Source organism: Castor canadensis, chromosome X (genome assembly GCF_047511655.1).
Source record: "Castor canadensis chromosome X, mCasCan1.hap1v2, whole genome shotgun sequence".
Lineage (NCBI taxonomy): Eukaryota > Metazoa > Chordata > Mammalia > Rodentia > Castoridae > Castor > Castor canadensis.
The window spans coordinates 1,030,165-1,046,874 of NC_133405.1; the positions used below are offsets into that span (position 1 = coordinate 1,030,165).

A 16,710-nucleotide genomic window follows, 5' to 3' on the forward strand; every position below is an offset into this window, starting at 1 on the left:
CACACTTGCAGATTTTCTTTTATTTCATACTTTATACATAATTTTGTCCCCTGGCCTTTTGACACCAACATACTGAAGAGTGTGTTCCATGTAACAAGATGTTCGAAACGGGGGGCATGGTAGGGTGCCTGCCTAGCAAGCTCAAGGCCCTGAGTTCAATCCCCAGTACTGCCCCCATCCCCAAAAAAGAAGATGTTCAAAATGCTAGCTGTGCAGGGCTATGTCATCAGATAAACAGCCTCTTATTTCACCACAGCCTCTGACGGTGACAGATGGTGTCAGTGTGAGTAGCCAAATGTCCCAGGGTAAAGAGGACTGAGGATGCTTCTCAAGTGCTTGCCTCATCTCACCAAACAGCTCCCTCAGAAGGGATGACATTGCAAGGCCTGTGCCCACACCTTACCAGCAGGGCACCATACATAGGGCTGTGTTGGTTGGCGTTTTGATGTCACTTCTGCTTACCATTTGCATGTACAGTTTTAGTTACTAGTGCATATAAAATCCTTTCATACTGTGCTTTTTGACCTCTGGATTTCCCTTGGACATTGACCACCAGGAGGGGAGCATGCATGAACAGGGAGCAGGGATTCCAGGGGGGGACATGCTTCTGTCTGGGTCCGGGAGCCACAGCTAATAAGGCAGGCAGGCTGATTCCCTCATGAGAGGAATCCAACCAGTTGTTCCAGAAGCCCAGCTTAAGTAAATTCAGAAAAAAGGGCTGGTGGAGTGGCTGGAATGGTAGTATGCCTGCCTACCAAGCACAAGGCCCTGAATTCAAACCCCAGTAGTGCCAAAAATGAAAAATCACCCAGAAAAGAAAGCAGAATGTCCCATGTCTAGGAAAGTGGTAGAGCTTAAAATCTGTGGTATCTAATGTGTGGTTAGGTCTTCATACTGCTTTAGAGAAAGCATGTAGCAAGAGTGGGTCCCAACCAATGCCTGGGCCCACCCCCAGGTCCTGACTCAACTGGTCCAGGGAGCCAAGACCAGAGTGTTTTCAAACTCCTGATGACTTTGCTGTGCAGAGTTCTCCTTGGGAGAACAACTGCTTCGCACTGCTCCTGCGTCTTGCCTTCTTCCTAAGGCCCTTTCAGAAGAGGGTGCTTGTCAGAGGGGGACCTGTGTGCCCATCATGTTCCTGAGAAGCATGAAGCCCAACCTTACACAGCTGGTGGCTGCTAACCAGGATGCAGGTAGTCCAACGACTACTGTAGTCCACCAGACTCTCCCACCCACATCCACTGGTCCTAGCAGCAGTGGCCCACAGCAGGCAAGATGTTCTCATACCTGAAAGGACCTGCCCTACACCAAACTCTACAGCCTGGTAGGCACCATCACCCTGTGGACCAAGTCCCTCTAGCAGAACTGCAGGTCTTAGAAGCATCTGTCTTCAGGCTACATTTGCCCTCTGTGGGCTCTGAAGATGCCCCATACTGGAATGAATGGTGCAAAAAGATATGTGCGGGTCCAAACCACCAGAACTTGTGACTATGACCTTACTTGGAACAAATGTCTTTGCAGTGAAGATAAAGCTCTTGAGATGAAGAAATCATTCTGGCTTATTTTTAAAAGGCCTCTACCCCAATTCTAGCCCTCTGATTGCCAACCAGCAGGAAGCCCAACATAAAAAAGTCTGGGGATGGATTCAGAGCATCCCATTCATAACCAGGGAGGCTTGGAGGATGGCAGGAAGGTGGTTTCCAGGCCTGAGAAGTCAGTGATGCATACGTGTTGCCATTCAACTTCATTTCCATTACTACAATTGCAGAGTTAATATGCATGCTGTCATGTTCTAGAAAATGTCCAGAATCTTGCAAAACAAGTAAAGAGTCCCCTTGTTCATAATCTGTCAGTCATTGCCAACTGGCTTCCATTTGCAAGGTCAGGGCATTTGGGGCTAGTGTAGGACATGACATCACAACTTGGGAAATGCGATGGGCCATGGCCACCACCATTCACTCTGGACAATAATACACATGGCAAAGGCAAAAGCACACTTCAGTGTTAAAGAACAGTGTAGACCACAGTGGTTGCAACTCCAAACCCAAAGCAGTGAAAGTTTAAAAAAATGAATAAATGTGACTACATAAAGATAAAATATCTTCAAGGTCAAAAACAGTAGTAGCAAGACCGAAGTGGGAAAAGATATGTATGCTTTCTGTCACAGACAAGAGCTAATCTTGCTAATGACCAAGGAGCTCCTAAAAATCCAAGAACAAAAGGTAATGATCCAATAGAAAAATGGATAAGAAATATGAACACCCCATTCACAGCAGAGGAATTGAGAGCCCGTTCTCCACAGGAAAGATGCTTAAGCTCACTCTTAGTAGAGAAAAGCATACTTACTAGATGGCAAGAAACCCAAAGGTCTACCTACCTCCTCCATGCCAAGACTGTAGTGACACTTCTAAGCATCTGTCCCAAAGACAAACATACATACATACATAGTGCACAAGCATTTTTACTGCACCATTGCTTATGGTAGCAAAAATACTGGAAACAACCCAAATGTCCATCAGTGGCACTGGCTAAACATACCATGGTATAGCCACAAAGTAGAGTACCACATGGCCGGGTGAAGAGGCTGGAGCTCAGGGCAAGCAAGTCAGAAGGAGGATGAGCTGGACCCAGCTCAGTTAGGGGAAGCAGTTCTCCCTGAGAGACCCTGGCCTTCATTCTAGATTCCCACGGGGGATGGGAGAAGAGGAAGAGATTAACCACCAGGGGTAAGTGGTTCAGGCAGAAAGAAGGGAAGGAAAAGAGCAGACTGGAGCTCTAGCTACCCTGAAAGAGGTGGACTAGCAGACAAAAGGGCTGAAACATGGGCCCTACAGCTAGCTCCTGGGGCCCACTCTTTGGCACCAAGCCCTTAATTCTGGACTAAGCAAGTGGGAGAGGAAAACACAGATTGCACTGCCCTGGGCATAGCATCCACAGGCGGCCTTGCAGCGGCTGGCCCTACTCAATGCATTCCATGACGTGTATCTGTAGAGTGTCCATATCAGGAGCCTGATACTGGCATTTGGGACAACAGAAGTCAGGTGGCTCCTCAGGGGGGCTTCGCCTCTGGTTGGGCAAGGCCAGGTGAAAGGAGTGGTGAGCTGAGAAAAGAGAACAGGCACCAGCTGGGTGAGCTTTGTGCGCAACCCAGGTAGGAACTGAAGGGAAGGGAAGGCTGACAATGCGCTGAAACCCAATGGTACCACCATATTTGACTACAAGGGTCACCACCTATGTGTGACCAGGAGCCACCACTATCACTGCATTCCTCCCTTAGCTTTGGGCTGGGGTGGGATACTGACGGGGGTGGCCAACACAAGCTCCCAACATCAGGAGCCACCATCAGGGCTCTTGAGAGCAGCGGGCAGGTGAACATATGCCTTCCTTCAGCGTAGCACCCTGTCCTCCAAGCCACCTACCCCTGCAGCCTAATGCTCGCTCACTTACCTGGAGCAGGGGGTAAAGGGGGCTGGGAGGTCTCTACATGACGCTTCCTCATGTCTTCAATCCTTTGAAAACAGAAACCATGTGATCAATGATGCACTTTTGTGAAGCTCCTAGGTGGACCATCAGGAAAGGTTGTTGGAAGACAGGGCAGGGGGAAAGGCAAGGGAGGGACAGGGAACCTAACCCAAAAGCTAGGAGCCATCAGTCTCCTGCACTTAGTACATGTCACCACCCACTCCTGTGAAGTCATGCTCTTGGAGGCCCACCTGGCTGACTCCTGGCAGCTGGCCTTTAGTTTGCTGTACTCCCGCTGCAGCTGCTCCAGCTGTTCCTGCAGAAGCTCCTTCTTCTCAGCCAGCTTCTCCCGGGCCTGCCTCTCAGCCTGGAAGTCTGCCTTGTAGATATCCGCCTGGCAAATCCAAAAGAGGGACAATGCCCACCACCCATCAGATATTCCATGCTATTCCCCAGGGGAATAAAGCAGAGCTCTGTCCTGCCCTCCAGAATCTCTTGGCAGCAAGTGACCCCATGGGCACTGAGAGGTCAAGGAACAGTGCAAAGGTCTCAGAAAGCCCAAGAGAGACCACCATAAAATGCTACCAAAGAGGTATGTTAGGCCCCAATGCCAGGGTTGGCCGGGCTGTTCATACTCATGCAGGCCTGAGGAGATAACTCACCTGAGCCTTCAGAACTGGCACGGTCTCCATCACAATCTTGTGCTGCTCAGCCTCCTCCTTCAACTTGTCAATCACTTCCTGCTTAGCCACAAGGGCCTCCTCAGCCTGTTGGAGCTGCTGCCTAAAGTCCTCCAGCTGCATTCCCTAGAGATAGGTAAAGGGTGCTGACAAAGCCTCACAGCCCAAGGCAAGGCCAAGCCACCTGTGGGGCAGGCCACTGCTGAGTAAGAATTGAGAGGGACAAAAGGGGCCCCTGGCTCATCAAAGCTGGGACAATGCCAGCCCCTTGGACTTCAGGGCCAATGACAAGTTCTCAATGTATGCAGAGAAAAAGGCTGCATCCTGTTAAGGCCCAGAGGGCAAAGGAAATGGTGAGATTTTTCTGAAGACTGAAGGACCCTCTGGAGTCATGTCGCACTGCCTCTCAGCTGGGAGTCATTCCCTTCAAAGAATTACCAGCTGGATAGCCCTCCCCTGACCCTTCAAGGGCAGGGACCACCCTCCCTTCTAAGGCTGCCTATTCCACTATGAGAGGGTGCCAAGCACTAATAATCCACTGATTATAGACCCACCACATGCATGGCTAAGCTGCAACAGATGGGGTCCTTCCACTCTGCCACCTGGTCAAAGGTCTGTTCATCCCACACAGATACCCACTCATACCACGTAAACATTCTCATTCATTCTCATGTTCTCTCTCTACTCCCCGCCCCTGGCCAAGACTTCCCTCCAGAGATTAAGTGGCCATTTTTGTAACTAACTCTTCCTCATGTGACCTAGTTTTAAGAATAATCCTTATAAATCCCCTCTGGGCACATCCAAGATTGACAATGTCCTTCTTAAAATGTGATCACTAGAATCTATACCCAAACTAGAAAAGAGTTCCCAGCTGCCTTTCTGTGCTGGCACAGAAACACTACTAGGGCTGACCCTGGCTTTGAGCCAGATGCTACACTGGTGATGGCCAGTAGGAGGGGATGCCATGGAGACAAGTTTGTAGAAAGAGCATGCCGAGGCCCAGCCCAGCCCACCCTGGGGGTGCCCTGTTGATGTGTCGAATCTCCTGGTGGTCTTCCCTGAACTGTCACAGCTGCAGCCCTATGAAGGTTTAGGGCAAGTTGAATGTCCCTCCCCAAAGCCAATTCTGTCAAGTCTCACAGATCATGCTCTTCTCTGTCCCCGGGAACTGGCCATACTCACTCGCTTATGCCTGGCGCTCACCTTGCTGCTCTTCATGTGGTTGTCATACTCTTGAAAAAGCTGGTGATAAGCCACCTGCAACTGGGCCAGCTTCCGCCTATGAAAAGGAGTTGCCAATAGAGAAACCACCTCATCCCAGCCCAGCCGCAGCTTTCCTACACCCAAATCTACCTCTTCCTTCTTGTCCCATATCAAACCTGGAATGGGGGCTTCCAAGAATATATCAACTCTGAAGGAGTCTTTACTGACTATAAATAATTACTACAACTGATTTGGTTGCTAAGTAGTTTGTATCAGTTTCCTCTTTTTTTTTTCCTCTCTCACTTTTTTTTTTTTTTTTGGCAGTAACGGAGTTTGAACTTAGGGCCTTCTGCTTGCTAAGCAGGCACTCTGCCACTCAAGCCACACATTCAGTAGCTCTGTGGCAGAACATATGCCTAGCATGTACGAGGTACTGGCTCCATCCCCAGCACCAAAAAGAAAATAGATAAGTAAAATGTTTGTAATAACATGGAACCGTCCTGTACTTTTCAAAAATGTCAATTTCATGAAAACCATAGAGGCAAGGAAACTATTCCAGATCAAAGGAGACTCAAAAGACATGCCAAGGAAAGGAATTTGGGATGCTGGACCAGATGCCAATTGAAGGTTAAGAACATGTGTGACTTTTCAAACATGCTACTGAAGAGTACCCCTCAGCTGCAGAGCAAGCATTTGTAGCTTGTACAATGGCAGAATGGTCCAAAAGCTTACTGTTGTGAACTGTTTTGAGAATAACGTATCCTGAAATAAGTAGGGGAGAAAAGAACCCATGCAGGACACATGGTTAACTATGAATGTGGACTGGATCATAGAAAATATTCTTATCTCCAAGATGGTTTGGATATTGATAATGATCATCTCTACCATTAGCAACATTAAAGGAAAGTCAGCCCTCACCCACAGCCAGTCCCCACAAGGTTTCCCCAGAAAGCTGAAAACACTGTGGACCTCCTGGTGTCCCTCAAGGCCTCCCTCCCATCAACTCACTTCTCCTCCGAGGCGGCCTGGCGTTCCATGCGCAGGGCAGCCTCCACGCTCTGGCTCTGCATGCGCAGCTGATCCACCTGCACACTGTGCTGCTGCTGCAGTGCCTCCCGCTCGCTCTCCAGCTGCCTGGCCTGCTCGCTGGCTGCCCGCACCCTGGCATGGGAAGAAAGAACACACTGGGAGGGTTACAAGTAGTGTAGCATAGGGAAGGGGTCGGGTTCTGAACATCCTGTGACTGCAAGCTAACTGCAGATGACAGAGTAGAGGCATGGCCACCAAGGACAGGGAAAACAGGAAGGAACCAGTTGGAAGGAAGATGCAGATAAGGAGCGCCACCTTAAATGGGTTTGCTGCAGTGCAAAGGCCCAGCAGACAACCAAGTGCAGATGGCAAGGAGACTTGGACCCTAGGGGAAGGAGGTAGACCAAGAAGAGGATGGATCACCTGCATCCTGAGCTAGATGCTGGGATCAGGTGAGAAGAGCCCCCAGGGTTGGTGCTGGGGCCTTAGCAAGAGCAGTCTCAATGGATGAGTATCAACAGAGACTGTTCTAGAAACAGCAAGGACACTTACCACCTGGGCTTGCTAACAGTGAGCTTAAGGGTGGACTACAATTTGATCTCAGGCCCGCTGCTGCTCACAGCTCAGCTGGAGTCCAAGACACCCTGCTTGGAGGCTCAATTCCCACATCTGAGTACTAGGAACTTGTGAGATACAACATGACATCCATGGCCTTGGCAGGGAATTCCTCCCTCCATCCTCTCACTGTAAAAGTTCAGATTGTGTCACCCCGATCAACCCACAGCTCCAAAATCTCCTGATCAGGACCTACAGTGCCCCACAGCTCCCTTAATCTCCAGTTTCCAGGTTCCAGCCTCATCATCCTGCTGCCGTAATGCCTTCCATGGATCCTGCTGCGGGGGCAATGTTGAGATTTCCATGTGGTCCTAAGGTAGTCTCCAGCTGCAGGCCACTCCAACCCTGTCAAGGCAGGCCTGAGCTGCTAGCCCCTCTCCCCTCCTGCCTTTGCTCACATTGCTCCCACTCCAGCTTTCTCTGAGCCCAAGTCAGACTCCCCTCCCTTCTGCAGAAAAAAAGCCCTCAAGACTACCCCACATACACCCTGACCACTTACCGCACTAGGAGGACTGGAGCCACCCTCTCAGTTGCACCCATCTGTCTGGAGGGCAGCAGCAGGGTACTATGAGACATACCGCAAACTTGCCCTTTTACCCAATGACTGCACTTGTATGGCAACCAAACCCCTTTGCAAAAGACAGTGTCCAGCAGGCCTGAGGCCACTAGTTTGCAAGGTCAGCCCTGGGCCCCTGCAAGGGCTATTCATATAATGCAGCCTACACCGAGCACCTACTTTTCTGCCAGGAATTGGGAATTTTGGTACATACCTGGCAAAGGGTGCCAAAGTGACCAATTCCCAACAGAAACACAGAGTGCTAAGTCTCTAATGAGTGAGGTATTTCTGGGCAGAAATGGCCTATAGAGAAGTATTGTTCTCTGTGCTCCTCAAAGAGGGCGTGGGACAGAACTGAGGCAGTCTTCTCCAGTCTTCACCCAGGAGTCCTGCCCTGGTGGATCCCACCACATGCCCATTCCATGACAAACCTCAGCCAAGAGGATGAGGTCTTGGGTGTGGCCTTGGGGGCCCCTGAAATGCCTCCCAAGGAAATAATACAAAACTCCAGCAAAGGGTTAGAGAGCCTAGAGGCAATAGCTGGGGCCGAGGTACTGGATGCCTAGCCAGAGCGCTCCCAAACCAACCTTGAAGGCCCCCAGGTATTCATGCTGCGACTGCCAATCCATCTTCTCATAAAGGAAACCCTGAAGATGTCTATGTTTGCCTCATTCAAAGCCCTGGAAGTACTCAAGGCATGGTGGCTCATGCCTGTAATCCTAGCCAATCAGGAGGATTGCACAGTTCAAGGCCAGCCCAGACAAAAAGTTCATAAGACCCCATCTCAATCAATAGCTGGGCATGGTGGTATGTGCATCATCCAAGCTATGTGGGAAGCATAAATTACAGGACAGCAATCCAAGCCAACCTGGGCATAAATGTGAGACCATATTGGAAAAATAACTAAAGCTTGGGCTGCAGGTGTGGCTCAAATGGTACAGCACATGTCTAACAAGCACAAGGCTCTCAGTTCAAACCCCAGTATCACAAAAAAAAAACCTAAAGCAAAAAGAGTGGGGGCATAGCTCAAGTGGTAGAGTACTTGTCTAGCAGAGCAAAGCACTGAGTTCAAACACCAGTACACCAGGACTGGAAAAAAACCTGGAAGTGGTCTCTAGGGCTAGCTTTCCCCACCCCCACTCACCTGCCCTCCAAAGCCTGGAGTTCCTTGGTGGCAGTCTCCAAGCGACTCTGGCTCTCCTGGAGCTCCCCCAGCAACGATGTCACCTGGGCTTTCACGGAGGCCTTGTCCTCGGCCATCTGCTACAGGAGGAAAGGTCACTTCCTGTCAGTGCTGCTTTCTCCCTAGTTGCTGGCTCCCAGCATCCCCAGATCCCAAGGCATCCAGCAAGCAGCTGAGGCATGTGTACCGAGAGCTTCTCTCCTGCCCTCAGCACCCAGACACCCCAAGGCCTCACGAGCCGGTTGCTGCTGGCTGAGCTGCATTTCCCAGTCTCCACCCAACCCTCCCCCTTTCATCACCTTCCACAGCTGCCTGACCCAGTAGGGCAACTTAGCAACGGAAAGGGATCCAGTCCTAAGCAACCACACCCCAAGACCCCCTCCTCATCCTTACAGACAGGGCAACACAAGACCCCCAAAGGGATACAGGAGAATAGAGGTCCCTGGAGTCTTGTGCAGCTGCTGACAGCTCAGCCACTGCCTGTTCACCACACTATATGGGCTGAACTTGGATGCCATGTAGCTGGGGACCCAGCAGGGAACTTATCTCAGCCACTTTGAAACTCAGTATAAAAGGAGGTGAGACTCAAAGATGGCAATGAAAATACATATCTAGTCCACATACCCAGGGCCACTAGAAGGTGAGATGTTTCTCAAAGCAAGAGTGGATTCTGAATCTTTTTAATTTCTGAGAACTGCAAAAAAACTCTGTGCAAACACTACATTCAAATCCTGCACTAAGAAGTGTGACCAAACTTTAACATGGTTTCAAGTAGCCTACAGTCGCATTCCTGAAATGTTCCAGGCCCCTTCCCAGTTCTTATCTGTAAACACTCAGGGATGTAAAAAAGAATTGACTGTCAACACTTGACATGGGCCCCTGGCCTTTCCGGAAGCAGATACTGAAAATGGTTGTCAACTGTGAATCCTTCCTCTATCTCTTTAAGATGTCTGTGTATCTCCTACAATCCAGTTGTATCTGTCTCCAGGACCTGAGAGGTCCTTTGAAATGCAATCATCAGGAAAAACAGGGCCTCAGTCTTCCAGTCTCCTTGGTTTGGGGGAGGTTTTTTTTTTTTTTGGTTTGGTTTGGTTTGGTTTGAATTCAGGGCCTCACACTTGCAAATAAGCAGGCACTCTACCACTTGAGCCACTCCACCAGTCCTCCCAATCTCCTTCAGAGGACAGAATCCTAACTTTGATTCATGTCAGCTTGCAGACACACCAGCTTATTGACACTGATACCTTTGTCTTTTTTCACTTGAGTCCCTTCCCCTGCCCAACTCCCTCATATTCTCTCTCCCTCCCTCTTTGTGTTTGTTTTTGGCAGTACTGGGGTTTTGAACTCAGGGCCTCACGCTTGCTAGGCAGGCGCTCTACCACTTGAGCCACTCTGCCAGCCTTTTCAGCCATGCTCCCTATTCTTTTGCTTTTAATTTATTTTTCAGATAGGCTTTCACACTTTTTCTTGGGCTGGCCTTTGACCATGATACTTCTACTTCCCCTCCTGAACAACTGGGACTGCAACTGTGTGCTACCACACATGGCTTGTTTTTGAGAGGGGGGGGTCTAACTTTTGCCCAGGCTGGCCTCCAACAAAGATCCCCTTAGCCTCCAAGTAGCTGGGATTACAGATGTGTGCCACCACACCTGGCTTACCTTTTTTTTTTGCGGTGCTGGGGATACAACCCCAGGCCTCATGCATACTAAGCACACACTGTACCACTAAGCTACATCTCAACCCCCATTCTCTCTTCAAAACACCTAGTCACCTCTGCAGATTGGTAGTGAGCTTAGTTCTTTACCCTACTATCATTAGTTACTGAACAAAATCTGTTTTCATAGCTTCAACAAATATACACTTTTGTTTGTATTTGACACTGATTCCTTACAAAAAAAGAAGAAACACATCCCTAAGGAGAAGAAGATCATATGAAAACAGAGGCAGAGACTAAAGAGGTATAGCTACCAACCCAAGAAGTGCCAAGGATTGCTGAGACCCACCATACACTGGGAGAAGGGCCTGAAATAGGTTCTCCCTCACAACCCACAGAGTAACCCACCCTGCTCACACCTTGATATCAGACCACTGGACTCAAGAATTGGGAGGCAATATGTCTGTTGTTTAACCTTCCAGAATGTGGCACTGTGTTTTAGAAGCCCTAGCAAACTTATGTACCTCCCCAAATGGGAAACAAACACTTTGAGCCAGGTACTCCCAACAGTGAGGCATGCTGGCCTCAGCCCCATAGTACATGCCTTTTCTTCAAAGCCCAGAGCCTGGCTATGGCAGGTCCTCCCCACCCATTCTCCCCACCTCGCCCTCCCAGACAGCACAACCCCTGCTCACTATGGTTACTGGCGTCCTGAGATCAACTGAGCCAGAAGGACTATGAAATACCCTCTTCGGCCCACACTAAGCACACCATCCTTTGAGGGCAGTACAGTACAGGGCCAACTCGCCGGCTTGAGGGCCACACCTTATACCTCCCAAAGACAGGTCTGGGCTCTGCCTAGCTCCTGGAAAATCCTCTAAGCCCCTGGAAAATCCTGCCTGCTGAGAGTGTCCTGGTTTACCTGAAGCCTAGAGCCCTACCAGGTAGTCTATGCTGGTGCCACGATGCACATGGGAGCCTTGGAATGCACAGTACCAGCTGGACCTCAGAGTAGCTGGGACGTGAGCAACCTAGGTCAAGCACTCAGGCACTCCATGCCTACTGTGCCTACATGACCAAGCCCAGTAAAAAGCCTGGACACCAGAGCTCAGGTGAGCTTCCTGGCTAGTAATACTTTGTGCATGCTGCCCCACATCGCAGATGGCAGATGGAAGCTCATGCCCTGCCTTTCCTGGCCCCTGTCCCACGTACCTTGTTCCTTGGCTGACTTTAACCTGTATCCTCTCACTGTAATAAACTGTAACTGTCAATATGGTGGCTTTTCTAGAATCTGTGAATTCTCCCAGCAAATTGAGACTGAGGGTGCTCTGGGGGACCAACCAGCTCTCTGCAGAAACATTAGTGTCCCAGTGATTTTCAGAACACAGGTAGGGTGAAAGAGCCTACTCCACCCACTGGCTACCTGCTGGCATCTCTTCAGGTACTCCACCTCCTGTAGGGCCTGCTCCCTCTGCCTCTTTAGGTCAAGCTTCTCCAGGCTCAGTCTCTCCACCAGCTTCCTGGCTTCCTGAAATTTGCACATAAGAAATTCCTTCTCCTCCCTCTGGCTGACTTGGAAATGCAACAGCTCCTCACAACGTTCCCGCAGCATCTGGTTGCTCTGACGGATGGCATCTGGGGGTAGAGGAGACAGCAAAGTGGAGGTGAGTCCTGACAGCCAGACAGTCTGGCCCACTACCCCCTGCCTAGGCCCATGCAAGCCTAAGACCCATGAGGTACAAGGCCCAAAACTAGGCCACCATAATGGTACCCTCCTTGTAATACCAGATGGCTTCTCCCCAAGATAGAATACTTGCCAGTGTCACAGCTGACAGTCCACAAAAGAACCTAGTTCCCAGTCACCAGAGGACAGAAGACCTTCAGCTGAAGCTTCTGCCAGGACTGTCTTAGTTGCCCCAGAGAGCTGTCCTGCACTCCCCTTCATTTCTTTTAAACACAGCAGCTGGCACCACCCCTTCCCAGGGACCATGCCTCTTCCCAGGGAAGACCATAACCCCTCCCAGGATTCCTGTTCCTGAAGTCCACTGAGACACTAATGTTTCTGCAGAGAGCTGGTTGGTCCCCCAGAGCACCCTCAGTCTCAATTTGCTGGGAGAATTCACAGATTCTAGAAAAGCCACCATATTGACAGTTACAGTTTATTACAGTGAGAGGATACAGGTTAAAGTCAGCCAAGGAACAAGGTACGTGGGACAGGGGCCAGGAAAGGCAGGGCATGAGCTTCCATCTGCCATCTACGATGTGGGGCAGCATGCACAAAGTATTACTAGCCAGGAAGCTCACCTGAGCTCTGGTGTCCAGGCTTTTTACTGGGCTTGGTCATGTAGGCACAGTAGGCATGGAGTGCCTGAGTGCTTGACCTAGGTTGCTCACGTCCCAGCTACTCTGAGGTCCAGCTGGTACTGTGCATTCCAAGGCTCCCATGTGCATCGTGGCACCAGCATAGACTACCTGGTAGGGCTCCAGGCTTCAGGTAAACCAGGACACTCTCAGCAGGCAGGATTTTCCAGGGGCTTAGAGGATTTTCCAGGAGCTAGGCAGAGCCCAGACCTGTCTTTGGGAGGTATAAGGTGTGGCCCTCAAGCCTGCGAGTTGACCCTGTACTGTACTGCCCTCAAAGGATGGTGTGCTTAGTGTGGGCTGAAGAGGGTATTTCATAGTCCTTCTGGCTCAGTTGATCTCAGGACGCCAGTAACCATAGTGAGCAGGGGTTGTGCTGTCTGGGAGGGCGAGGTGGGGAGAATGGGTGGGGAGGACCTGCCATAGCTAGACTCTGGGCTCTGGAGAAAAGGCATGTACTATGGGGCTAAGACCAGAAAGCCTCACTGCTGGGAGTACCTGGTTCAAAGTCCACTTCCCCCTCTACCCATCCCTGCGCCTTCCTATCATTCCCTTCTCTTCCCCAGTACTTGTTCTGAAAGCACTCTAAAGACACTTCCTGCACACTAACATGCACCTCAGAGTCTTCTTCAAAGGAACCCTCCCCCAAAAAACAAAGTGCTTCACAGCTAAGCTTGAAATGCTCTCAGGCATATGCCCACGCCAGACCCAGCAAAAGCAGAGGTGCACGAGGAGAGTAAGCCTTCCCTTCAGCAAGAATGGACCACCGAACTTTTTACTGCACCCATACACACACTGCACGTACTCACCTCGGAGCTCCTGATTCTCCTCCAGACACCGCTGGAGAGTCTCAGGAGTGCCCTGCTCTGAAGGCAGATGCAACATGGCTGGTTTCCCCAGAGAAGGCTCTTCACCCGGCACGTCCTGGTCCCCTGCCGGACCACTGCTGGGCTGCACCATCTCACACAGCTGATTCTTCCAGAGGTGCCTGCTCATCCAACAAGTCAGCGTCTGGAAGAAAGGCAGCAGGGGCATCACACAACATCATGCAAAATTCTCTTACCCAACAGGACAAGTTTACTCTGTGCAGAAGCCCTGGGCCCGCATTCACTCACAATAGAATGCTGGCTACTTCATCTAGTGTAACTGGATGCTAAAATGGATTTTGGTCTGAGAGGCAGCAAATACTCCCATTCTAATGGGAGAAGAAATCTCAATGTACTAGGAATCCTATCTCCTCAACACACCTCCAAGAAAAAGAAGTGAAAGGTCCTGGCCTCAAACTTAGTGCAATGGGCTGAATGATAGCCCAAAAAATGACATATCCATATCCTAACTCGTAGAACTAATAAATGTGACTTTATTTGGGGAAAAGAAGTGTCTTTGCAGATGTAGTTACATTAGAGATCTCAAGATAAGAACATCCTGGGTCACATGGGTAAGCCCTGACACCAATAACAAGTATCCTTATAAGAGACAGAAGATAGCTAGCCATGATGGCACACATCTGTAATCTCAGCACTCCAAAGGCTATGGCAGGAGGATTGAGAGTTTAAGGCCAGCCTGGGCTACATTCCAAGTTCCAGGATAGCCTGCATAGAGAGACCCTGTTTCAAGAAAGAGAGAGAGAGAGAGAGAAAGAGAGAGATGGAAGACGAAAACAGAGAAATACATAGGTAAGGAAGTTGTAAGAGACTGGAGTGATACAACTACAAGTCAAGGAACAACTGAGACACCAGGAAGAGACAAGGGAAAATCCTTTCTTAGAGACTGCAAAGGGAATGTGGCCTTGTTCACCCTGATTTTAGACTTCTTTCAGAATTGTGAGATTAAATTGCTGTTGTTTTAAGCAACCAAGCTTGTGGCCATTCCATACAGCAACCACAGGAAACTCATACACTTAGTAAAGTGGCTTCTAGGAGTCTACATAAACCTGAGGACTGTTCCCTGGATGTGGGGGGTGCTCTGGTATCTGCCATATGGTAAGGAATCTGAAAGTGGGAGCTGGACTGTCAGCCTGAGACAGTAGAGTAGAGACCAGCTGAGCTGCTTATGTTCACTTGTGAACTAGAGGCAGACCATGCAGGACAGCACCAGCCTGGAGACCTCCTAAATCCTGCCTGAGACTATCAGGCAGAGACCAGCCCCAATGTAAGTTTGCAGAAGCAGACCTGAGGTGAGGGGAGGTAACTTTAACACCAAGTCAACTTGGCCGCTTTGCCTATTACCACTGATACTGTCCCACTGACATCCCTAGTGAACCAGCTGACCCTTCCTTCTTCCTTCATATACTTCCCTCCCTTGGCTCCCAGAACAGCCCACTCTCCTGGTGTCTGTCCTACTTCACAGGCCAATCCTGCTCAGCCCTTTTACTGGGTTCCTACCCTTTCATGTTGGAGTGCCCAAGGCTCTGCCCTGGGACCTCTTCCCTAAATTCATTCACTCCTGTAGTAATTCCATCCAGGCTCATGGCTTTAACCCCAATCTCAATGCTGATAATGCCAAAAACTGATAACTTTCCTGAACTCCAGACTTTCATATCAAACTCAAAATGTCTACCTGGATATCTATTAGGCTTCTGGAAACTAACTTCTCAGGGCTGAGAGAGTAGCCCAGTGATAGAGTACTTAGCTAATATACACCAGGCCCTGGATTTAATCCCCAGCACTAAAAAAAAAATCCTATTCTAAAATGCCTGACAGGGCACTTCAGTGGCACAATTGGTTAGCACGTGGTACTTATATAAAACTCCTGACAGTCCCCAAAGCTGAGTTCTACCCAAAGCCTTCTTTACTATCAGCTAAAGACAAATCCATCCTCCAATTATTAGGACAAAAAAACTTCAGAGTTCTTCAAATACATATCTGTCTGTCTCTGTCTGTGTGTGTGTCTGTCTCTCAGCTCATAACTAATCCATCAGGAAACTCTGTAAAATTAACTGTTTTAGGTGTGATAATGGTACTGTGGTTGTGTTTTTTAAAGACCTTTCTGAGAGATATGCACACTGAAGCATATATGATATCTGAGATTCACTTCAAAATAAAGAGGGAACTCCCATGAATATACCCAAGAGAAATGAAAACACATGTCCACATATGAATGCGCACAGGAGCGTTACTCAAAGCTGCACAACAGTGGAAACAACCCAAATGTCCATCAACTGATGAATAAATAAAATGTAGTACAGCCACATGCTACAACATGAACAAATCTCCAAACACTATGCTAAGAGAAAGGAACAAGTCACAAAAAGCTACATATTGTATGATCTCACCTGTAAGAAATGTCCAAAATAGGAAAATCCACAGAGACACAAAGGAGTTTAGAGGCTACTTAGGAGATGAGGTGGGTGAGTGAGGGTGACAGCTAATTGATACAGGGGTTTTTTTGAGGGGAGGGGTGATGAAAATGTTCTGGAATTAGTGGTGATGTTTCCACACCCTTTGAATATACTAAAAACCATTGAATTGTATGCTATGAATAGGTGAATTGTGCAGCATGCAAATTGTCTCAAAAAAGCTGTTATTGAAAATAATAAGATTCTAAATTGTGTAAATAAAACAAAATTAGTCACAAGTTGATAACTGTTAAAACTAAATGGGTAGATGGGATTTACTATACTAATCTTTGTACTTTGTACATTTTTTGTGGCACTGGGGATTGAACCTGGAGTCTCCCTCATGTTAGCAAGTCTCTACCTCGAGTCATGCCCCAACCCCTACTTTTGTACATTTTTTAGTTTTTTCAATAATAAAAAGTTCACAGGTCAGTTGTGGTGGCTAATACCTGTACTACTCCAGCTACTTAGGAAGTGTAGATCAGAAGGAAGCAGTTCAAAGCCATCCTGGGCAAAAAGCTATGGAGACCACCATCTCAACAAAATAAGCTGGGTGTGGTGGTATGGCACTCGTGGTCCCAGCTATGAGGGAGGCTATAGGTAGGAGAATCAAGGACCAAGGCCAGCCCA

The 16,710-nt window shown here is 49.0% G+C and overlaps 1 protein-coding gene across 4 annotated transcripts in view; it reads right to left on the reverse strand.

Moving 5' to 3' along the window:
- The window catches only part of Ikbkg (inhibitor of nuclear factor kappa B kinase regulatory subunit gamma), a 23,412-nt gene continuing 6,702 nt past the window's right edge, over positions 1 to 16,710 (reverse strand). For 2 of the 4 annotated variants that reach the window (XM_074063812.1, XM_020172200.2), the window contains exons 2-10: positions 13,553 to 13,754; positions 11,803 to 12,017; positions 8,690 to 8,808; positions 6,354 to 6,506; positions 5,346 to 5,421; positions 4,125 to 4,268; positions 3,714 to 3,856; positions 3,448 to 3,509; positions 1 to 3,101 (exon numbers count right to left, since the gene is read on the reverse strand). In XM_074063812.1, the coding sequence (XP_073919913.1) occupies positions 2,959 to 3,101; positions 3,448 to 3,509; positions 3,714 to 3,856; positions 4,125 to 4,268; positions 5,346 to 5,421; positions 6,354 to 6,506; positions 8,690 to 8,808; positions 11,803 to 12,017; positions 13,553 to 13,739 (1,242 nt within the window). In that variant the 5' untranslated portion in view covers positions 13,740 to 13,754 and the 3' untranslated portion in view covers positions 1 to 2,958. The remainder of the gene's footprint in view (positions 3,102 to 3,447; positions 3,510 to 3,713; positions 3,857 to 4,124; positions 4,269 to 5,345; positions 5,422 to 6,353; positions 6,507 to 8,689; positions 8,809 to 11,802; positions 12,018 to 13,552; positions 13,755 to 16,710) is intronic. The other 2 variants (XM_020172202.2, XM_020172201.2) reach the window with 2 other exon arrangements.